The sequence below is a fragment of the Rattus norvegicus genome, chromosome 7 (genome assembly GCF_036323735.1).
Source record: "Rattus norvegicus strain BN/NHsdMcwi chromosome 7, GRCr8, whole genome shotgun sequence".
In the NCBI taxonomy this organism is placed as follows: Eukaryota; Metazoa; Chordata; class Mammalia; order Rodentia; family Muridae; genus Rattus; species Rattus norvegicus.
In genome coordinates this window covers 131,246,891-131,270,854 of record NC_086025.1, presented here as the reverse complement: position 1 = coordinate 131,270,854, position 23,964 = coordinate 131,246,891, and the positions used below count along the sequence as shown (strand labels likewise).

The 23,964-nt window shown below is 44.4% G+C and overlaps 1 protein-coding gene across 4 annotated transcripts; it reads left to right on the top strand.

The window, feature by feature from the left end:
* The first annotated feature begins 9,962 nt into the window (after nucleotides 1-9,962).
* On the top strand, nucleotides 9,963-23,609 carry Olr1877 (olfactory receptor 1877). Of its 4 annotated transcripts, none has more exons than XM_039080564.2 (4): nucleotides 9,964-10,163; nucleotides 14,184-14,228; nucleotides 15,188-15,296; nucleotides 18,902-23,609. In XM_039080564.2, exons 3-4 carry the CDS (start codon nucleotides 15,292-15,294, stop codon nucleotides 19,866-19,868), a joined length of 972 nt encoding a protein of 323 aa, XP_038936492.1. In that variant the 5' UTR covers nucleotides 9,964-10,163; nucleotides 14,184-14,228; nucleotides 15,188-15,291; the 3' UTR covers nucleotides 19,869-23,609. The 4 variants fall into 4 exon arrangements, with proteins under 4 accessions (NP_001395792.1, XP_038936492.1, XP_038936491.1 ...); XM_039080563.2 differs by having other exon boundaries at nucleotides 18,899-23,609; NM_001408863.1 differs by lacking the exon at nucleotides 14,184-14,228 and having other exon boundaries at nucleotides 9,963-10,163; nucleotides 18,899-21,653.
* Nucleotides 23,610-23,964: the final 355 nt, after the last annotated feature.

Here is a 23,964-nt window from a genome sequence, read left to right as displayed (position 1 = left end):
TATGTTTTAACTTGTAAATGACTTTATTTATAGGGATATATAGATGCCCAAACAATTCTTTTTTTTTTAAAGAAACTTTTATTAGTGTATATTAGTGATAGATTTCTTTTTAGAGAAGAATTTTTTTTTCGGTTCTTTTTTTCGGAGCTGGGGACCAAACCCAGGGCCTTGCACTTCCTAGGTAAGTGCTCTACCACTGAGCTAAATCCCCAGCCCCTAGAGAAGAATTTTTATATTGCTTAAAATCCTGTAGTCTTAAGGCTGAGGAGAGCATTGTTGGTAAAGTATGAACTTCACAAGCACAGAGAACTAAGTTCAGTTTCCTAGGACACGTAAAAAAGCAGGGCATGGTGGCACATGTATGTAAAAAGCAGGACATGGTAGAACACATATGTAAAAAAGCAGGGCATGGTGGCACACATATGTAAAAAAGCAGGACATTGTGGCACATGTCTGTAAAAAGCAGGGCATGGTGGCACATGTCTGTAAAAAGCAGGACATGGTGGCACATGTATGTAAAAAGCAGGACATGGTGACATGTGCCTGTCATCCTAGCACTGGAGAGTTAGAGACATAGGACCTCTTAGGCTCACTGGCCAACCTAGTTGGTAAGCCCAAGGCCAAAGAGAATTCTATGTCAAAATTCAACATGCATAGCACCTGTGGAATCATACAGGAGGTTGACCTCTGGTCTCTATATACATGTGCACACATACATGTGCACACACACACACACACATACACACACACACACATACACACACACACACACATACATACACAACACACACAAATTTTTATACTTCAACAACCTTATCTCTATATTGATCATTCTGGATGAATTTTTTTGGCTATAGAAAAGTTTCTTGGGCTGGAGAGGTGACTCAGTGGTTAAGAGCACTGACTGCTCTTCCAGAGGTCCTGAGTTCAAATCCCAGCAACCACATGGTGGCTCACAACCATCTGTAATGGGATCTGATGCCCTCTTCTGGTGAGTCTGAAGATAGCTACAGTGTACTTAAAATATAATAAATAAATTTAAAAAAAAAAAAGAAAGAAAGAAAAGAAAAGTTTCTTTTAATGTAATCTTTTTTCTCTTCATTCTTAAACATTCCTACTACAGCGTCCTCTCCCCACTCCTCCCAGTTGTCCCCACCTCCCCTGTCCCCCAGATCCACTGCTCCTCTCATTCCCTTCAGATCAACTGAATAAGGCATAACAAGACGCACTAAGACCAGGCACAAACCCTCATATCAAGGCTGGATGACGCAACCCGGGAGGGGGACAAGGGCCCCAACAAGCAGGTAAAAGAGCCAGAGACATGGAGCACCTGGCATCTCAGAAGTTTCCTGTTGTGGCGGATTCCAGGACTTGCAGTGTTCTATCGTGTGTGCGGTTTCTTCTTTAAAGTAAGATGATACATTTCAGCAGGTTAAATGAAACGATAAGATAATGTGCACCCAAACTTACAGTCCTGTCGGGAATCCCGCAGGACCTATGGGCCTCTGAGTGTATGTGTCTGCATTTGCATGAGAAATTGACTCCCTTTATTTAACTCTTAATGTTTTTATCATTTAAATATTTTTAATTTTAAAAATATTTAATATATATACACACGCATACACACACGTACACACACATACACACACATACACACACACATACACACACATACATACACACACACATACACACACATATACATACACACACATACACACACATACATATACACACACATACATACACACACACACATACATAAACATACACACACACACACACACACACACACAGAAGGATCGTTAAATCTTCAGTGAGCAGCTCAACAAGTTTGGGTAAAATCTATTTAGTTGAACAGTCGACATTTCCTATGAAGATACAGAATCTATGGCCATGGCCCCAGACCTGGTAAGAAATCCCGCCCCTGTCCTGCCTCCCTCCAACCCCTACCATGGAACTTGTTGTTCTGTCTGTTCTATGTGGACCTGTGAAGACTGGGAAGAGGCTTCCAACCCCACATTAGTTCCCTGTTCCCTCAGCCTCTAGGTCCATTCACGCCAACTGTTCCATAGCATTACCGTAGCCTTAGACTGGATCTGGTAAGAGAATCTGCCCCAACCTCAGGCTCCACCCATCCCTCCTGCCCCTGGACTCTCGCTGTCCAGAGACTCCATGTGATGGCTCTAACTGCTTCGTGAATGGTTGCAGCCTTGGACCCAATAAGAGACAGAAGCCCCTCAGTGCTGCCTCCTGGAAGGCTGTCTAGCTTGCTGCCTTACCTTTGCACTCTGTCCAGATGGGTTAAATATATGAGCTAAAGAACCATAACTCCAGATGCCCAAGTCCCATCACAAAAAACACAGTTGAAAAAAACAAGAGGACAGTACATCTCACCCCTAAATCACCAATACTGTAGCCACAGTCCCCACAAAGAAACGACTTAAATAAAATGCAGTATACAGAATTAAAAGAGCAAGTATAAATGTGTTCAGTGAGTTCAAAGAACTCTAAGGGGGCTAAACACCTGACTGGCAGGGAAGACAGGAATAAACTGACTCAAGTCCAGGAAGACACAAATGACTAACTAAAATGATAAAGACAATTCAAGACGTGAATTAAATTCAATGAAGAGATAGAAACACCAAAGAAAATCAAAACCGAATGAGAGGGGAAATGGAAAGACTAGGAAATGGGAAGCCTAGACAACAGTCTGGGCTATGGAACAAATAGAACTGGATCACTGATCACATAAAATTATAAATGTTCTAACACTGATTGCCCTGGCTAGTTTTATGTCAACTCAATACAAGCTCAAGTCCTCAGAGAGGATGAGGCTCAATTGAGAAAATACTTCAATAACATTGGGCTATAGGAAAGACTGCAGGGCATTTTCTTAATCTGTGATTGATGTGGGAGGGTCCACCTCACGGTGGGTGGGGCCAACCCTGGGCTGGTGATTCTGGGTTCCACAAGAAAGCAGACTGAGCAAGCCACAGGGAGCAAGCCAATAAGCAGCACCCCTCCATGGCCTCTGCATCAGCTCCTGCCTCCAGGTTCCAGCCTTGCTTGAGTTCCTGTCCTGACTTCCTCAATGGTGAACAGTTATGATGGAGTATACACCAAATAAACACTTTTCTCCTCATCAATAGTAACTGTAACTAGGACAAAGATTGGTACCGGAGAGTCAGGTATTGCTGTGAAAGACCTGGCCATATTATTTTGAGGAGGGTTGTGGAAGGACTTTGGGACTTTGGGCTAGAAAAGCCATTGAGTGTTGAGAGTCCAGTGAGCTGTTGAGAGCTTGGAAGATAATGAAGGTCTTGGTGCAGATGGTGGAAGCCTGGCTTGTGAAGTTTCAGAGGGAGTTTAAAGACCCTGGCAAGGCTGTTTGCTATTTTGAATTAGGATTCTGTCATTCTGGTCAGCTGGAGATGAAGAGTCAGCCGTAATTAACAAGAGACCAGCACCATTGAAGTGAACTGTTTGTGAAGTGAACTGTTTGCATTACTGGGACAATGGAAGCTGGTTAGGTGGAGCTGGACGTTATCAGTGATTGAGAAGAAGCCAGCATCACTGAGGTGAAATCCTCTGTGAAACGTTGCCTCAGAGTCAGCACACAGAAACTGTGTTCCAAAGGTAGTCACGGTTGTACCTCATGCTGACAGCTGTACTTGGTAGTGTAAGAGACACCTAGGCGGAACTTGTTTTGAAGGCATGAAGGGGCCATGGAGAGCAGCTGAGGCTTGGCACTGTGAGAGGCCATGAGAGGCTGTTGGTGAAGGTGCAGCCTCAGTGGCAGTTAAAGACCCGGGACTAAAGGAGTCATGCCAAGGAGTTGAGGAAGCGAGCCTATGAGGGGCTACCAGTAAAAGTGCAGCCTGGCTGCAGTAGAAGTTCCCAGCATTTTGGGAGACAGGTAACATGGGGTGACCACCAAGAACAGTAGCAGTTGAGTGCAGCCTGCCCGAGTTTAGAAGACAAGCTGTGTGCGCTCCAGAAAATTAACCCAGGCCCCTCGAAGAAGCACAGAATATCCACAAGTGAATCCCAGATATTTACACCGTTGGAGTTTGGTTTTGCTTTGTTCAGATTGTAACTGCCCTGGTTCTTCCCTCTTGAAGTAAGGAAGTATTTAATTTAATTTTTTATTTTATAGGAGCCCACAGTTGTGAGACTAAATTTTGAGAGAGAGAGAGAGAGAGACTGAGAGAGAAAGAGAGAGAGAGAGAGAGAGAGAGAGAGAGAGGAGAGATATTTTGGAGTTTTACAAAGACTGGGTTTTAAGAGACTGCATATTTTAAAGAGACAACTTTTTAAAGTGTTTGAATATTTAAGGTTATGTGACTTTTTAAGTTTGTAAAATGTTCTATGTTGTTATTTATTAATGTGCGCAATCTTGGGAATGAACAAGGAAAGGTTCTGGAATGAACTAGAAACCTAGTACTAGTACAGGGAAACTCCCAGAAACCTATGAGGGTGACCCTAGCTAAGACCCATAGCAGCAGGATATATGGAGCCTGGAATAGCCCCCTCCTGTAACCAGGCAAGATTTCCAGTGGAGGAATGGGGACACCAATCCAGCCATAAGACTTAAGACCCACAATTTGTCCTGCCTACAAGACTTGCAGGAATAAAAAAATGGAGCAGAAATTGAAGAAACGGCCAGACAATGACTGGCCGAACTCAAGACCCATGCCATGAAAGACAGCCCACCCCTGACACTATTGATGACACTCTGCTGTACATGCAGACTGGAGCCCAGCATAACTGTCTCCTCAGAGGCTTCGCCCAGCAGCTGACAGAAATGGATGCAGAGCCCCACAGCCAAACATTAGGAGGAGCTCAGGGAATCTAATCAACGGTTGAGGGGAGGATTGGAGGACCCAGAGAGGTTAAGGACACCACAAGAAAACATTGAGAATGGACTAGTCTGGGCCAGTGGAGGCTGGCAGAGACTGAACCACCAACTACAGAGCATGCGTGTAACAGACCTAGGCTCCCTACACAGATGTGCCTTGGTCTTCAGGCAGGAGCCCTAACAACTGGAGCAGGGGCTGTCTCTGACCCTGTTGCCTGTCTTTGGACCCTTTCCCCCTAACTGGGCTGCCTTGCTAGGCTCAATAGGAGAAGATGCGTCTAGTCCTACTGCAACTTGATATGCCAAAGCGGATCAATATCCACAGGAGGTCCCCTCTTCTCTGAGGAGAAAGGGAAGGGACATGGGGGAAGGGGAAGGAGGTGAGGGAATGGGCCTGGGATGAGAGGAAGGAGAAGAGGCTATAATCAGGATGTAAGGTAAATGAGTAAATACATTTTTAAAAATAGAAAGGAAAGGTTACAGCTTAATACTGACTTGCTTGTGTTTCGAGTTAACAAAGGGTCAGTTGTCCTGGCTTCCTATATCAAGGTGACATGACTACAGTCATCAGAGAGGAGGGGGTCTCACTTGATTCCTTGTTGATATGGGAGGGCCCCGCCCACTGTGGGTGATGTCATCCCTGGGCTGGTGGACCCGGGTTCTATAAGAGAGCAGACTGAGCAAGCCATGGGGAGCAAGCTAATAAGCAGCATCCCTCTATGGCCTCTGCATCAGCTCCTGCCTCCAGGTTCCTGCTCTGTGTGTGTGTCTGGCTGACTTCCTTCAGTGATGAACAGTGATACAGAAGTGTAAGCCGAATAAATGCTTCCCTCCCCAAGTTGCTTCGGTCATGATTTTTCATTGTATCAATTGAAACCCTGACTAGAACACCAATGCATGGAATATTCAGAAAATTCAAGACACCTGAAGAGACAAGGTATTTTAATTCTATTCAAAGAATATGAAGTAGTCTAAGCCAAAGGCATAGCAAATACTTTCAATAAAATTGTTGAAGGAAAATTCTCAGATCTAGAGAGAGATGCCCATAGTACATATTTTCCAATACAGAATGAAAGCACAATAGAGAACCTGAAAAGAAATGCCTCATGAAATAGTATAGCTAAAACACTAAAAACTCAAACAAAAGAAAGATGAAAATATGAAAGAGAGAAAAGCCATGCCATATAATAGAGGTAGGTCAAGAAGAGTATCAGATGATAGTTTGATGGAAACTTTTAAAGGTCTTGGGAAAATGTATTCCAAGTTCTGAAAGACCTCAACTGTCCACCCAAGTTATCCTACCTGGAAAGAGTACCTATTAAAATTGAGGAATAAATAAAAACTGCCCATAATAATAGCATACTAAGGGAATCAAACTAAAGGATCAACAGCCAGCAATACAGAGAATTCCAGAAGAAATGCTTTAGAGTAAAGAGAAGGTAACATGCCCAAGAGGCCACAGGGGGGAAATAAACAATACCAGAACAGTTGACAAGAAGAGGTCTAAGAAAACACACACAGACGCACACAAATCAACAAAACAACAGGAATTAATAAACAATTTTTAGTAATAAGTCTCGGGATATTTATGGTCCTAATTCCCCAATAGAAAGAGATTCAGTTCTGGTGCTACCAGATTCAGTTAGAAAACAGGATCCAGATTTCTTCCTGTCTCTAGGAAAGATAACTCCCCATCCAAGAGAGGTACCAACTAAGTGATAGGAAAGATATCCCAAGCTAACAGAAGTAGAAAAAAAAGTAGGCCTAACTATTCCAATACCTGAGAAAATAAACAAAATAAAACCTACCTAGAAGACATAGAAAAGATTGCATCAAAGTCATTAAAGGGCCAACCCATGAGGAGAGGGTTAAAGTTATAGACATCCAGCAAGCACACTGCATCACCCAATTCATAAAACAAATGCTTCTTTTTAACTGATTGATTAATTAATTTTATATCCACAGTTTCCCCCCCTTTCTCTCCTCCCAGTGATCCCCCCCACCTCCACCCCAGTCATCCACTCCTCCGCTTCAGAAAAGGGCAGTTCTCCCATAGATGTCAACCAGCCATGGTATACCAAATGGCAGTAAGACTACTCACGCCCTCTCCTATTAAGGCTAGACAAGGCAACCCAGTAGGAGGAAAGGGTCCTAAAGACAGGCAACAGGGTCAGTGATAGCCCCCGCTTCCGCTGTTAAGAGTCCCACAAGAGGACCAAGCTACACAACTGTATAGCATGTGGAGGGCCTAGGTCAGTCCTATGCCTGTTATCCCATTTCCAGGGAGAGACCTTGGTTGGTGGTTCAGTCTCTGTGAGCCCCTATAAGCCCAGGTTAGTTTATTCCGGGGATTTTCTTGTGGTATCCTTGACCCCTCTGGCTCCTATAAGCCTCCCTCCCCTTCTTCCATGGAATTCCTTAAGCTCTGCCTAATGTTTGACAGCATTTGTTCCCATCAGCTGCTGATGAAGCTTCTCTGATGACAACTGGGTTACACCCAACTGTCTATGAGCATAGCAGAATATCGCTGGGAATCATCTCATTGACTTTTTTCTGCCATTCATATTTGGTTCTATTCTAGGTCTCTGGGCCATCCAGCCTCTGGTTCCTGGCACTCCAGGCAGGGTCAGGGGTGGGCTCCCTCTCTTACATGGCATCTGTCTCAAGATGGACCAGTCATTGGTTGGCCACTCCCGAAACCTCTTCACCACCTTTACTCCAACACATCTTGTAGGCAGAACAAAATGTAGGCCAAAAGTTTTGTGGCTGGTTTGGTGTTCCAATCCCTCCATTGGAAGTCTTGCCTGGCTACAGGAGGTGACTGATTTAGGTTCTGTGTGCCCCATTCCTAGGAGTCTTAGCTAGGATCCCCGTCTTAGATTCCTGGGAGTTTCCATTGCACTAGGTTTCTGGTGGAGAGCATGGGAAAGGGGTGGGTATCTAGATGGGGGAGTGAGGATGGAAACAGGAGGGATCGGGTGCAAGGAGGACAGGAAGAGAGAGAGAGAGAGAGAGAGAGAGAGAGAGAGAGAGAGAGAGAGAGAGAGAGAGAACTAGGAGCGACAATTCGAATAGGAAGGTAACTCTGGAAGAGCTAGAAACAATACTTCATGTGAAACCACAGATTAATCCCAATATGGCAGGTGGCTTCAGTACCCTATTTTCACCAAGAGACAGGTCATTCAGAGAAACATCAGAGTTAAATGACACCACAAATCAAAGGCATTTGCTGGGAAGCTTGACCACCTGAGCTCAGTCTCTGAGATCCACATGATGGAATGAGAGAAACAATGCCTACAATGTGTTCTGACCTCCCTCCATGTGCAGCGAAATGCACATACCCACACATACACATGTAGACATCGAATCAATAAATACGATTAAAATGTTCTTTATGACACCAGAGTCAACTGGATTAAATAGACATCTGTAGAATACACACTCTGCTCAACAACCCATGGAATGAATTTTTTCCCAAAATATACCACAGAGCAACTCTCAATAAATATAGGGAAAATTAAAGAATTTTCTGTATTCTATCTGACCTCCATTGAATAGGGGTAGATGCCAACAGAAAGGAAACCTCAGAAAGCGCAAATCCATGGGAATTAAACAACTATTGAACAATAAGTGGGTTGCTGAAGAAATTAAAAGGAAAATTTAAAAATCTTGGAGGATTCACTGCAGAATTGAATGAAAATGAATTAAAATGAAGCACAGCCTACCAAAATCCACGCGGTGCTGTGAAGACCAGGCAGTGCTAAGAGGAAATATTAAATCACCACTGTGACCAGGAAGCTTCTAAAATAACACAGGTTCTCACCATTGCTCTTAGCTATGCACCGTAACTAGGTAGCAAGATCTATTGCTGAGGAAACCACCCACTGTGGGTGTACGACATAGAAAAATCACAAACCGACCAAGAAACTTCCTGCTGGCTAGATCTTAGAGTGCCAGAAGGTGATAGGCTGGCATCTGGCGGAGACAAGACATAAGTGTTCCCTGCATGCGACAACAATTTCCAGGCAAGACGTGGGCACTGGTACAATAGTGTCATGACCGTTACATGGTAACTAATTTCTAAATGGATTTGAGGGCCACTCCAAAAGAGAGACTTTCATGTCTGGTGCTACAATCTTGGTCAAAAGTCCATGGCTGGGGGTGGGAGGGTCATAGGCCATAGAGTAGAAGATACTACTATTATTTTGCCAAATCGTCATGTTGTCAAACTGCCTTCTAAATATATATATTCATTCAAAGACCTGGGCTGATCTCAGGCTTCATCAGAGAAGTTTCTTTGGGGCAGCAGGCAGCAGTCAGCACAGAGAGATACAACTAACCAGGCTCTGAGGACACGAGACTTGTGCGTGCTCATCCCTAAAGGAAACATCTTTCCCAGCTGTCTGAAACTCAGTAAACATTGAGAAAGATGGAGTAGAAGGAATATAAACAAAACAAACAGCTACGGGAGTGCACAGGACTGTGTGAAATTACGCCCTCCAAAATTCTAGCATAGACGTAGAAGGTGCCCTCCAGTCCCTGGCCCACACCAACAATCGGTATACTGGCGGCTGGTTGTTGCAGGGGCAGGAAGAATTCTTTCTTCTGTGAGGGTGTGGCCAGCGGATCACACACACACACACACACACACACACACACACACACACACACACACAGAGAGAGAGAGAGAGAGAGAGAGAGAGAGAGAGAGAGAGAGAGAGAGAGAGAGTTGGGAGAGAACACACTAGAGAGTTATAAAAAGATTGGAGCTGAGAAAGAAAGCGGGAGGATATGGCGATGTTACATTGTATACATGTATGAAATTCTCAAAGAATAAAAAGAAAAACAAAGAAACAAAAAGAGAACTCTCAGAGATTCCAGGGCATTTTGTCAGTGAGCAAGTCCCCCGGGGAGTCTAGGAGTGTACTAAAGTAACTGGGCTCCTGAACTCCAGCCAAATTAAGACGCCCTCCAAGAGCAGAGCATTTGTCAGTTAGGGTCAGCTTCCCATTGGTGACCGGTGAGAAGCTGCTCCTTCCTCCTTCGTGCTGAAAGCCCATTGGCTGCCCTACTACCTAACCACCGCCCCCTGTGTGTATGTGTGCGTGTGCGTGCGTGTGCGTGTGTGTGTGTGTGTGTGTGTGTGTGTGAGAGAGAGAGAGAGAGAGAGAGAGAGAGAGATTACTACAGTTCACGATCTATAAATGTCCAATGGATTTGCAGCGTAAGTCATTGCACCTTTGCTCCAATGTAAAGATCGACAGAACCAATGACTTCACCTGTGTCTCAGCTCACAGAAAAGGTTAGTGACTTCTCTTCCAAACAAAAGCTGACCCCGCCATCTCTGGGGTATCCTGGAGGCTAGTCCTTCCTAATCCCTTATTCAGATCATACCTGCACCACAGAGAGGTGACAGATCTTGACTCCAAAATCCCCACCCTTGCTGTTTGTCCTGGAGATGTCTGGTTCTGTCTCTGCCATCCCAGCTCTGTCTGATTAGATGCTTCTCCCTTTGTGTCTCTTCTTTGTGTTACCATCTGGAACTCTCTCTACCCACCTGCCCTGGCTCTGGTAAGAGGAAGATGGCTTGTGTGTCACTGTCAGGATGAATCTCCGTTTGACTTGACCTGTGTGCTTAGAAAGAACACAAAAAGCCCCCAGTGTTCTCAGAGCCAGAGAGCTGGGGTGGAATCATTCCAAACATCTGCTTTAGGAAGTCGCCTGTGCACCAATGATCAGAAAGTCCCGTTACACTTCTGCGGATGTCTTTGTCTTCTGTTTGACTATTCATCAAGTCCTCTATTTCTAGGACTCTGGCTTTCTGCCTACACCCATTATCACTTTCGTTTTTCACCATTTTCTTATCTTTCCACAGCAGTAGCCAAAAGGGTATTGCCCTACTTCTGTCTCTATCCCATTAAATAACTTATTATTAAGTGGCTCAAGGGGAGAGAGATTTGAGGATCCTCAAGAGTTAGTTTTGCTTCCTCTGCCCCACAGCACATTTATGCATTTCTGGGGTTGCCTTCCCCATCCATAAGTCGGATGCAAGAAACCTTTTGCACTACGCCCTGTGCCTTGCTCACAAGCCACACACATAGAAGTGGATGCAAACTGCAGAGTCCTGCAGAAACTGTTGTTGAAGAAACTGTTGTGACGAGGGTTATGTCTCCTCAATCTACTCTTGTTTCCTCTTTTCCTAATGTTCGCGCCCATTTCTGGATTCAATTTCTTGTCTGCCTCCCCTCCCTTTTATTTTTTGCCTCCTAACTGATCCCTCCCCCTCTTTCCAGGATAATGCTTTCTTCTCACTCTTTTCTCCAAGTGAATAGATCTTCTGTTTGTCTATGCATTTTCCTTTCTGTCTCCTTTGAGAAAAAAAAATTAGTGCTTCCTGCAGAGGTTTATAAATATGTTACATTACATAACACAAGGATCCGTGCTCTCTAAGAGCCACAGAAGAAATGAAATTGCAAAAGAAACAGAACAGGGGTTAAGGATATGACAGGAGTTTTTTAAATTAAATTTGCTTAAATTAAAATGCAATCCATCACTCCTCCCCTTCTGTCCCTTCCTCTAACACCTCCCATGTGCCCTCTTCACTCTCACCAGACATCCTCCCTAACTACAAGCAACGGGACAGCTCTCTGAGAACCTTCTGACCTAGAAGTGTGGTCTTTAAACAAACCATTGAGATCAAAATCTTCAAAGATCTCTTCCAACATGAGCAGTGCAAGGAGAAAAAGAAAAATAGTGACGAGAAATAGGAGGGCACATGTGGACAACCACTGGTCACCGCTTGCACTGACTTTAGCATTTCTGTTATCCGTTGATCTTACACCAACCCACACAAGAAAATGGTCTTAGCAAAAGGGCTCTGCACTGGAGACAGAACGGAGGTGTAAGCAGGTTTTGAGCACTCACAGTCTGAACGCACATGGTACAAAAGGCTAAAAGTCCAAACCTGTTGAGGGTCAATATCAACCACTTCATGGAACTAGTCATCAAGACACGGGTACGGGTCACACATTGATGCAGTGTCCCCAGGGAGAAAGAAGACCCTTCCTGCCCGTTTCCACCTGGATATGCCTTCTCACAGACACTGTCATGGGTGCCCGAGATAGTCAGCCCTTTGCTTTACTTCTAGTGGCTCAAAGTGCACAAAATCATTTAAAATGCTATCTTAAATTACTTTCAGACTATGCACATAAGGACTATATGAAATATAAGTGAATTTTGCTTTTGGATTTGGGGGGTCCTCCTCGAGCTATCTCATTATATACAGATATGAAACATCTGAAAGCTAAGAGCCTCTGGTGTTGAGCATTTCAGCTAAGAGATCCTTGATTTGATTTAGTTTATCTAAGTTCAGCCTTGATCTCTGGGTATTTATCTACCCTGCCCATATATGGTTTTCACGTGTAAATATTGGGTCTGAAATAAATGTACATTTCCCTCCCTAATTCTGTCCCTGTCACTGAGCAACTAACTGCTTAGTTCTCTCAAGGGCTTTCCGAGGTGATTAGATGTCATCTCGTCCTGTGTCGGTTATTTCTACAATCAGTATATGCTTTTAAATGGGCTTAAACAGCCCTCCTACAGCCCTCACAAGCACGGCCGTGCTGGGGTCGCTGAGAATAACCAGTCTAGCGCTCACTCCTGCTGTTATCAGAGTCGACAACTGACTTACAGCCCCTTACAAACCTCTTCCGTGCGAACAACCAAACCCTCTACATCTAGAGGCTAATTCTGTGTGTGCGCTAACTGGACACATTCTCAACCGATGTTTCTCCATTCCTCTGAGGGTTTTGTGAGCTTGGGTACATTTTAGAAAATAGAGGCTTCCCTTCATGTTGTTCTTCCACATTAAACAGCCTTTCAGGGAGAACTCTCAGAAGGGTCTTACGGTCAGGTTTATTGGATCGTTGTAATTTACAGACCGTTTTGGCTGGCTTGGCCTTGTCCAGGCAATCATAGCCCCTCTAAGGTCACATGTGTGACAGTGCTGCCGTGTCCTGGAAACACTGTTTTGTAGCAAGTGCCCACTACATCTGACTTTAACTATGATTCCTGGGTTTTGGGAGGGAGGGGTGTGATATAACTGTCCCAGGTAGAGCTGAGCATGTCAGAGTCTCTCGTGTGCTGCAGATAATCAGTGGTGAGGCTCTGCCCAGATCACCATCTACTGCAAAAGCACTTCTTCGCTGTGGGTGGAGAGATGTATTGGTCTTTGGGAATAAGGGTAAGGACTCAGGAGGATGTCTATACTATGTCCAATTAGCAGAATAACATTACTGGGTTTCCCCCAAGACCCTTTATAACCTAGCCCCAAAACCAGGGTGTGTCCCAGTTAAAAATTATAATATTTAAAAAACTTGTTAAATTTATCTAAGCCATAATAAAGAAAGGCTTAGACATAAATCTCGTTCTTGCTGAGGCCGGGACAAAACTAATTCCACCAGAAGACTGGTAGCGGGGACTTAGTCATGAATCCAGCACCAGTGTCTCTTAATTCCAGGAGCCATCCTAACAATTATTTAAGTTGATTCCAAGGTGGCTTAAAGGGAACACACAGAGTATGAAACAGCCAGCCTAACTGTGGGTCCACTGATTCATTTTCCTAATGACAGGTCACCTAGAATTCCTACGTATCACATTCATAATGGTTTTTTTTAAAGATTTATTTATTCATTACAGATCCCATTACAGATGGTTGTGAGCCACTCTGTGGTTGCTGGGATTTGAACTCAGGACCTCTGGAAGAGCAGACAGTGCTCTTAACCACTGAGCCATCTCTCCAGCACCCCATAATGTTTATCATACGATGATATACAGTGCTTCAACTCTCAGAGTTTTCTGATTTTTTTGCAACTGTCTAGTTCAGCAAGACAAACAAAAAATGAAATAAACAATTAACCTTCTCAGAGCCCCATCATTTATAAGCAATATTTTGAGGCGAAAGAAATTAGCTTCTAAGTAATATGCCTATGAATATTCCAAACACAATGGTGTACTTCTTGCTTTCTTGTTTCACTTCAATTATAACGTTATCATGAGTTCATAAATATAATTTTATTACCTACGAGAAACTTTATTTATTTCTCTAAGTAACAACAACCCCCATATGATCATTCCTAATCTTTTCCATATAAATCACACTTGGATGTACGATTTTGTGTGTAAAGATTCTTAATTGGTAATCTATTAGATGAAAAATTTTAAGTGGATATGTCTACTTATTTAGCAAGCCTCTGTAACATCATTTTGTGGCAAAGCACTTTCTCAAGAATCTTATAAGAATTTTTTTTTATTTCTTCCTCAGGTTAACCCAATAATATCAGAGCCTTTGCTACTTTTTGTTTTGGAGGTGAGGAAACTAAAACCTGGTAACTTAAGTCAGTTCCGGTTGCGCCGTTGGCAAAGTGGAAGGGCCAGGGTTTAAATTCAGGTCCTTGAACTTCCTGCGGGGTAAACGGTCTCTACACTAAGGGAATGGATATGTGTCGGTTAATTCTCCTAGGATCTCATACCATAGATTTTGATCGTATTCTCCCCCAGCTCCAAGAGCCACCCACATTCCAAACCCCTCTACTTGCTGCACTTTCTGCCCTTTGTTTAAAAAGTTAATAACCCATCAGCCTGAATTTGTGATGTCTGTATACTCAGGGTGAGGCCAGCCTCAGGAACCATATCCTTAGGGAAAACTAGCGCTCTCTCTCTCTCTCTCTCTCTCTCTCTCTCTCTCTCTCTCTCTCCAAACCATCACCTGCCGTTCAATAAACCTTCGTTCAGGGTTCATCACCCTACTCCCTCCCTGCTAGGATGTCCACACACTTGACCTTGTGCAGGTTTCATGCAGGCGAGCTCAGCCATTGTGACTCCTTGCCTGTAGCAGTCCAGCCATGTCTGGGAAACACTGCTTTTCGCAGTCTTCCTAGACCTCTGGCTCTTACTGTCTTTAAGCTCCCTCTTTGAAGATGATCCCCGAGCCTTTCTGCAGGGGTGAGACATAGATGTCCCGTTTGTGTCTGAGTGCCCATGGACATTGATTCTCTGTGCTTTGACCAGTTGGAGGAATCTCTAGGTTAACCACCAAGTCCACGAAGAAATGTCTCTGATGAGGTCTGAGAGCCTTACACTCACCTCTGAGTAGAGAGATGAGTTTAGAAGATATGTTGATACTATGTCCATTTGACAAAGGAGTTAGGTTGCCCTGGCTACTTTAATGTCAACTTCACACAAGCTAGGGTTGTTTCGGAAGAGGGAGCCACAATTAAGAAGATGCCCTTCCAGATTGGCCCCTGTTAACAAGCCATTTTATTCCAGAGTGGATCCAACATCAGGCGCTCTCCCTGGGGTAGCATCATGAGGTCTCTTCTCTTACCTGCTGCAGTGATTCCGTGACTCACCATTTTAGTCACGGCAACACAATGAGGTAAGAAAGGCATGAATCCTTCCAAGAGTCCCATTCCGCATATGCGCCGTCACACAGGGAACCACTGTCCATGGACAGTGTCCCTGGTCATTAGTAACAAATAATTTGACTAACAACTAAATGAATTATACTTAAAAACGAACATAGTGGGGCTGGGGATTTAGCTCAGTGGTAGAGAGCTTACCTAGGAAGCGCAAGGCCCTGGGTTCGGTCCCCAGCTCCGAAAAAAAGAACCAAAAAAAAAAAAACCGAATATAGTAAATACTCAAAAGCCATCGCTCACTGATTTGGTCACCACATTTTATTGTTATCTATGCTTTCAGTTTGTGTGCATGATGTGTGTGCATGTCTCTCTCTCTCTCTCTCTCTCTCTCTCTCTGTGTATGTGTGTGTGTGTATATGTGTGTGTCTGTCTGTATGTATGTATGTATGTGGTGCGTGTTTACATGTGTATATAATATAGGTATATGTGAGGAGGCATGCACATGCCACGGCACATTAGTGGAAGCGAGAATTTGGTCCTCGTCTTCCACCTAGTTTGGAGCAGGGTCTCTCTTCGCACTGTCTGCAGATTCTCTGCATATGCAGCCTAGCGGGCTCAGAAGCTTCCACGGATCCACCTGTCTGGCTTTCACAGAGTACTACAAGAGCCGTGGGATTAGAGTCACACCCAACTTCACATGGTTTCTGGAGATTCAAATCTCAGGTCCTTCCTCATACTCCTGCAAGCACTCCACCAGCTGAACTACCCCCTGAGCCCATAAGTAGTGCAATGGTTCATTGGCAAAGAAACTTCTAGAATCAGAGTCTCGGAGTTCGAATTTGAGCTTCACTACTTACTGTCTGATCTTGGGAAAGGTATTGATCCTTCATAGACATCAAAGATGGCAGAAAGGCTATCTACCACATAGGATAATCTCGAACCTTAAAAGAGTTACGATGTGCGTGTAGAACACAGAATATGTAATACCATTTGTCTTACAATTATCTTGATGTAGAATCACATAATGTCATGGAAACCTCTTTCTAGTTGCATTTTACTAAGAATTGTTTAAGCAGGTAGTTGCTAATGTATAATTTTATCAAATGTTTCTGGACATCGATGTAATTTACTAGAAGATTTAACTTTTTATATATTAGTGTAGTGAGTTATGTAGCAGCAGTCCTACTAGAAGACACTTAGAACCCACCAATGAACACCACTTGGCCTGGTCCTCTGTAAATGCCATGCTGAATTCTGTTCAGTAATGATTGGTTTTGTCCATGTCAGCATCATTAGCACATTCTCTTGTTATAGATATCTTTCATGTGCTTTCAATGGTTTTGTTCTTGATAGCTCCATTTCTTTATGAAGATATTAAAGATCTCGTTTTTATTTTCACAAACCTCCCTAGCCTTGGGAAACATGAAACTGGCTACAGGATAGAAGGGACTTGCCTTGTGGGTAATCAGAAGCTGGGGCTATTAGGCTCTTAGTGGGATTTTTATCTTTATCATTTTCATCTATTTTCTCAGGCTTGACTGTGCATTAGAATCACCTGCAGGACTTCTAAAATTACTCGTGGGGCAGGGGACAGGCTATGGATATGTTATTATTTTGATTCATCCCATAACATAAACATATTTCAAAACATCATGTTGTAGTGCACACACACGACTATCCATCCATCCATCCATCTACCCATCCATCCATCGATCTATCAGTCTGCCATCTGTAAATCTATCATCTATCTATATATTACTATCCATCAACTCTGTGTGTTGTGTGTGTGTGTCCACCACCAGTCTGTCCGTCCATTCATCTGTCAGTTCGTCCATTTGTCTGTCTGTGATTATTATTTGTCAATTCATATTTTAACACATCGATGCCTAGATACCTCCCATTACCTTCTGTTTTAATGGTCTGGTGAACAACCCCGGGCTCAGGGTGTTTTAAAATTCTCCAAGAGACCATAACATGGAGAGAGCATTCAGAACCGCTTACTACATTCTATAATGAGGTACTTCAGTCAGAATATTACTCTAACTTCATCTTTTCTTCCAGTGAATTTTAGTGAGTTATGTTAATCTAGAAAAATGCCCATTTCCACCCTGCTTTTAAACTGATCATAGAGTTTTGCGAAGCAAAAGGCGCGGTTGTGTGGTTGTTTTTGCTGTTTTGGAGTCCAGCGTACTCACTGAGGTTGCATAGGAAAGGGAAGCTCTCTCTTCTTGGTGGGAAACCTATTCACGCTTACAGAGAGCTCTCAGATTCTGCCTGTGTCTTCAGTTCAACGTTCCCTTCAATGGTCTGTTTGTGATTCTAGATCCTGTGCCATCCTGTTTGTCTCTAGACACAATCCCACCCATTCAAGACCACTTGGACAGTCCAGAAAAGTATGGAAATATCAGTCAGGTGGTGAGGTGGGCTGGGGGAGTATACAGACAGCTAGAAGATTAGGATTGAGTAAAACTAGACTCGATATTTTAGTGCCCAAGTTTTTACTATTTTTCCAAATGTCCAGAAAATATACAGCCAAAAACAGGAGTTAACTGGAATGTAAGCTATTAATGTTGGTGCCTCGGGGGTGTCAATGTAGTCTCAACACTTACCAGATGCTCTGCTATGAGATATTGAGGGTGGGGATGGGAGAGCTGTGTATAATAATGTGGGGGTTGAAGGTAATTCTTAATCTCTCTTCAACTCTTGCTGTGAATCTTTTTTTTTCTTTTTCTTTTTTTCCGGAGCTGGGGACCGAACCCAGGGCCTTGCGCTCGCTAGGCAAGCGCTCTACCGCTGAGCTAAATTCCCAACCCCCTTGCTGTGAATCTTAAACCAATCTCTCTCTCTCTCTCTCTCTCTCTCTCTCTCTCTCTCTCTCTCTCTCTCTCTCTGTGTGTGTGTGTGTGTGTGTGTGTGTGTGTGTGTGTGTGTGTGTGTGTGTTTGTGCATGACAGAAAGAGACAGACAGAGAGAGAGAGAGACCGAAGATGGTATTTCAGGTCCAACCTAATAGACACAATATCCTATAAGCAATCCATGGTTAATGCTCACACAACTGCAGCCTACAATAGCATCTTCTGTGCCTTAAATAGAATTTAGAGTAACTATAATTTGTTAGCCTATTTTGTTTTTTTTATTTTGTTGTTTATTCACCCCGAGTCTATGCTTATGGAAGCAGGTGATCCAAACAGCTCCTTATGCTGGTTAGTCTTCGTCAGCCTGACACAAACCTAAGCATACCAGGGAAGAAGGAATCCCACTTGAGGAACTTGCTTCCACAAGATTGCCCTGCAGGCACACCTGTGGGCCATTGCTCTAACTGTCAGTCAATGCAGGGCAGCCCACTGTGGACAGTGGTATATTGGGGTGGGTGTGCTTAGATACTGTAAAAACACATAGCTCAGCAAAGCTGAGGGAAGAAAGCCAGTAGGCAGTGTTCCTTCACAGTCCCTGCCTTGAGCTCCTGTCTACAAGCTAAAAAAAAAAAACAAAAACAAAAACAAAAAAAAACCTGTCGCCTCCCCCAAGTTGCTTTTAGTTAGCATTTTACCACAGAAACAGAGGAGCAAAGTAAAGCACCCCTATACACTGTCCATTCACCTGTCCTTCCTTCTTGAAGCAGACCCCCAAAGGGAGACCCGAGGAACGGCAGCACAGTGACTGAGTTCATCCTCGTGGGCTTTGAGCACAGCTCCCCTTCCACCCGGGCACTGCTCTTCACCCTCTTCCTGGCTCTCTACAGCCTCGCCATGGCCATGAACGGCCTCATCATCCTCATCACATGGACTGACCCCAGGCTCAACAGCCCCATGTACTTCTTCCTCGGACACCTGTCTTTCCTGGACATCTGCTTCATCACCACCACCATCCCACAGATGTTGGTCCACCTGGTGACCAAGAACCACACGGTCTCCTTTGTCTCTTGCATGACCCAGATGTATCTGGTTTTTGGTGTGGGTGTGGCCGAGTGCATCCTCTTGGCTTTCATGGCCTATGATCGTTATGTTGCCATCTGCCACCCTCTGAATTACGCTCAGATCATAAGTCGTCAGGTGTGTATCAGGCTGGTGGTGATTTCCTGGGTCTTTGGGATGATCAATGGCATCCTTCTTGATTACATGACATTCCGAGGTCCATTCTGCAGAGAAAATCACATAGAAAACTTCTTCTGTGAGGCTCCCATAGTGATCGCCCTCTCCTGTGGGGACCCGGAGTTCAGTCTGAAGGTGATCTTTGTTGATGCCATTGCGGTGTTGCTCAGTCCCATGGTGCTCATCGTCACCTCCTATGCCCGAATCCTGGCCTCCATCCTCCGCAGGGCCTCCTCCTCCTCAGGTAGGGGGAAGACATTCTCCACTTGTGCCTCCCACCTGACCGTGGTTGTCTTTTTCTACACCTCAGCTATGTTCTCTTACATGAATCCCCGCAGTACACATGGACCTGACAAAGACAAGCCTTTCTCCCTCCTCTACACCATCATCACCCCCATGTGCAACCCAGTCATCTACAGCTTCCGCAACAAGGAAATGAAGGGGGCCATGGGGAGGGCTCTTGGGAGAGCCAACCTGGCTCAGGCAGAGTCCTTTTAGCCTGAAATTACTTGAATGAATTCAGCCTACTGAAAATAGAAGCTTATCCCCTTCCTAGTCTTTGTTCCCAATGCTGGAGGGCTCCAAGAAAGACGTTCATGTCTTCCTTGGCAGCAGACTCAGATCTTGAAGTAATTTCTCCTGACGTCTTGAGTTGGCTCCCAGCATAAACTGAGTCTCTGATTTCTATTGGTAATCTGTTTTCGGGGTTGGAGGGACAAATGCGATGTTACAGGGCTTATGTCACTAACTGAGAAGAGACAGGCTTGCTTTACAAGATAAAGCAATTAGCATAATCTTAGTTAGGGTTTTATTGCACGACCACAGTAACTCTTACAAAGAAAAATACTTAACTCGGGCTGGGTTACGGTTCAGAGGTTTAGTCTATTATTGTCATAACAGGAAGCATCACAACATGCTGGCAGACATGATGCTGGAGAAGGATCAGTGTCCTACATCCGGATCGGCAGGAAGCAGGAAGAGAATCAGCTTGAGCATCTAGAGCTCAAAGCCCCACCCCCAGTGACGCACTTCCTCCAACAAAGCCACACCCACTCTAACAAGACCACACCTCCTAACAGTGTTGCTCCCTACAGGCCTGTGGAGGCCATTTTTATTCAAATCACCGCAAGCATAAAAACCAAAATAATTTGGAGAGCTTTTGCTTAGGGAACAGAATAGTTTGAAAGTCAAGATGTGGAGGCAGTGGGTTGGAGGAATATTGTGCGAGGGACGCAGCATCCCATCCCTGTGTGGTGGTCCACAAATTCTTTAAGTTCACAGGAAAAAAGGGGGATTAATGAGAGTGGACTTCTATTACTTTCCAAACCCAGTAAGAGGAGGCACAAGATTTTAGATTAACGCCAAGGAAGGAGAATGGAACTAGAGCCAAAGGCTCAAGGCAGCAGCCTGTGCAGCTTGTGATTGTGATTTCTGTACCACAGAAGGCCCTACAGCCAGGAACTCTTGGAGGGACTCCTACCACTCAACAGTGTAGAGCGGGGCTACTTTAAAACGTTTGCACATTCTTTGCTGGTTTCATCCTCCTGCCCCAGCTTCGGAAATAGTGAAAATGCATTCACAAGCTACCACGCCTGACTCCACTTGAAGTTTTTAATCACTGACCTGGTTGCAACATTTAATGCCTTTATTTCCCTCTTAGGCTGGGTCCTGCTAGCTGAATCTTTATTAATGGCTACAGTGAGCTTCCTTGTCATTTAGAGTCTTGTCATTGCGTTAACTTAAGGAACATTGCTGGCAGAACACAAGACAGAGAGACGGTGTTTAGGTACACTTATTTTTTCTGGCTCCTTTGATCGCCCAGGTTCTGCAGCCTTGATCTCAGGGTCATAGATATCTCTGTTCCCTTTCCTTTCCCCTGAAGGTGATATATGGTTGAATTAGAAACAGATCATCAACATGCATGGATTTAAATCTGCAGTTCAAATATCCCTGCAAATATAGAGGCAGACAGACAGACAGTTTGATGTTACTAAACAATCAAGAAGAAAAGTCTGCCTTTGAACATTGCTATAGCCGGGATCTTGGAAGACCATAAAGGCCCATATGGTAAGGCTTTGCTATGTTCTCCATCTGGAATGTTCCTCAACAAGCTCCTGCTTTGAAGACTTGGTCCCCGGCTTGTGGTACTGTGATGTCAGAAATTTGGAGCAGAGACTGAAGGAAAGGTCATCCAGAGAGTGCTCCACCTTGGGATCCATCCCATATACAATCAGCAAAGCCAGACACTATTGTGGATGCCAAGGAGTGCATGCAGGAGGGAGCCTGATATGGATGTCTCCTGAGAGACTCGGCCAGAGCCTGACAAATACAGAATCGGCAGCTCATAGCCAACCATTGGACTGAGAACAGGATCCCAATTGGAGGAGTTAGAGAAAGGACTGAAGGAGCTGAAGGGGTTTGCACCTCCATAGGAAGAACAACAATATCAACCAACCAGAAACTAAACCACCAACCAGAGTCCACATGGAGGGACCCATGGCTCCAGCTGCATATGTAGCAGAGGATGGTCTTGTCAGGCATCAAAGGGAAGAGAGTCCCTTTGTCCTGGGAAGGCCCAATGCCCCTGTATAGGGGAATGCCAGGGCAGGGAGGAGGGAGGGAGGGAGTGGGTGGGTGGATTGGGAACCACCCTCATAGAAGAAGGGTGAGGGGGATGAGATGGGGGTTGCCAGAGGGGAAACCAGGAAAAGGGATAACATTTGAAATGTAAATAAAGACAATATCCAATAAAAGACCATGATGTCGGGTACCAAGCTTCTAAAGGTGATGCTCAGTCTGCCTTGCATCTTGGGCTCTGTTAGTCTACACTGTGTGGACAGCTACTGTCTCTTGCTCGAGATGCCGTGGGTGGAGTCACTCCCATCACTGTATTTTCTTCTACTTTGGAGAACTGGAATCTCTCTGAAATCAGGAGCCAAAGTAAGGGGAGATGGGGGAGGAGGGCTGGAGAGATGGCTCAGTGGTTAAAAGCACTGACTCCTCCTCCAGAGGTTCAATTCCCAGCAACCACATGGTGGCTCACAATCATCAGTAATGGGATCCGATGCCCTCTTTCTTCTGGTGTGTCTGAGGACAGCTACAGAGTACTCATATATATATATAAAGTAAATAATTTTTTAATGAGGAGATTGTGGTCTCACAACCTCATTGAAAGGCACGACTGGGCTGGAGAGATGGCTCAGCCGTTAAACTTGTGGCTAGGCTCACAACCAAAAAAAAAAAAAAAGAAAGAAAGAAAAAAGAAAGGCACGACCTCCATGGCACTGAGGCTCTCAATGGTCCCCACTCTTCATCTTTCTGTGGCAGTGCCCTGGGGACCAAGTCCACATTAGTCGTTCTTAAGTCACTGTGATCAAATACCTGCCATCAACAACATAAGGAATGATTGACTTTGGCTTCATGGTGACAAAATAAAGAGACTTTTCTACCCCTGAGCACGTGTCTTGCCTCAGCACGTGCGTCTGTCTCAGCTGACATCACTCTGCCAATTAGCCCAAGTCTGAGGAAGCAGCAAGAAATTGCAGCACATCACCAGAATGTGATGCGTTCCTCTCTATGCAATTCTCCCTATGCAAATGGAGCTCAACTATGCAACGCAAGACGGACCAGTACATGTGTGCTATTAGCAAAGAATCCTTCATCACGAGTCCTTTCGCGTGCTTGCTTTAGCAGAACATCCTCTCTCCTGTGTCTGCTTCAGCTAAACATTCCTCCACAAGTCAGCCTTAGTCTTTCACCTGTGTCCACTTCAGGAAAACACTCTTTCATGTGTTTGTCCCAGCAAAACACCATCCACTGACTCTCCAAAGAACCCTTGAGTTTCCACTTCAAGGCATGGTGGTGCACACCTTCGATCCCAAGACTCAGGAGGCAGAGACAGAGGCAGGTAGACTTCTGAGTTTGAGACCAGCCTGGTCTACAGAGTGAGTTCCATGACAGCCAGGGAAACCCTGCCTTGAAAAATTAAAACAAATCAACAAGAAGTATTAAAGAAACTCTACCGCTTTTGATCTGTTCTTGTTTTTCCAAAGCTCTGAGGTCCATCCTCATTACTTACTTGAATCTATCTGCTGTTGCTTTTTTAATGTAGGTTATACTGTGTAAGTGTAGCTATAAATATCCCTCTTTGGGCTGCTTCTGTATCCTGTTGGTTTTGATATGATACAATTTCACTGTCATTCATTTCTAGGATTATATAAATTTCTTTCTTGATCTCTCTGATGATTGCTTCATCATTCAGTAGTGTGGCTTTCTCTCTTTTTCTTAATTTTTATTGATTCTTTGTGAATTTCATATCATGCACCCCAATTCACTCATCTCGCCATCTCTCCATATCTGCCCTCTGCCCTTGAGGGCAAAGGGAAAAAGGAAACAAAGAAGAAAAAGAAAAGAATAGGGGCTGGAGAGATGGCTCAACGGTTAAGAGCGCTGACTGCTCTTCCAGAGAATCTGAGTTCAATTCCCAGCAACCACATGGTGGCTCACAACCATCTGTAATGGGATTTGATGCCCTCTTCTGGTGTACCTAAAAGAGCAATAATGTGCTCACATAAAATTAAATATAAAAAAATAA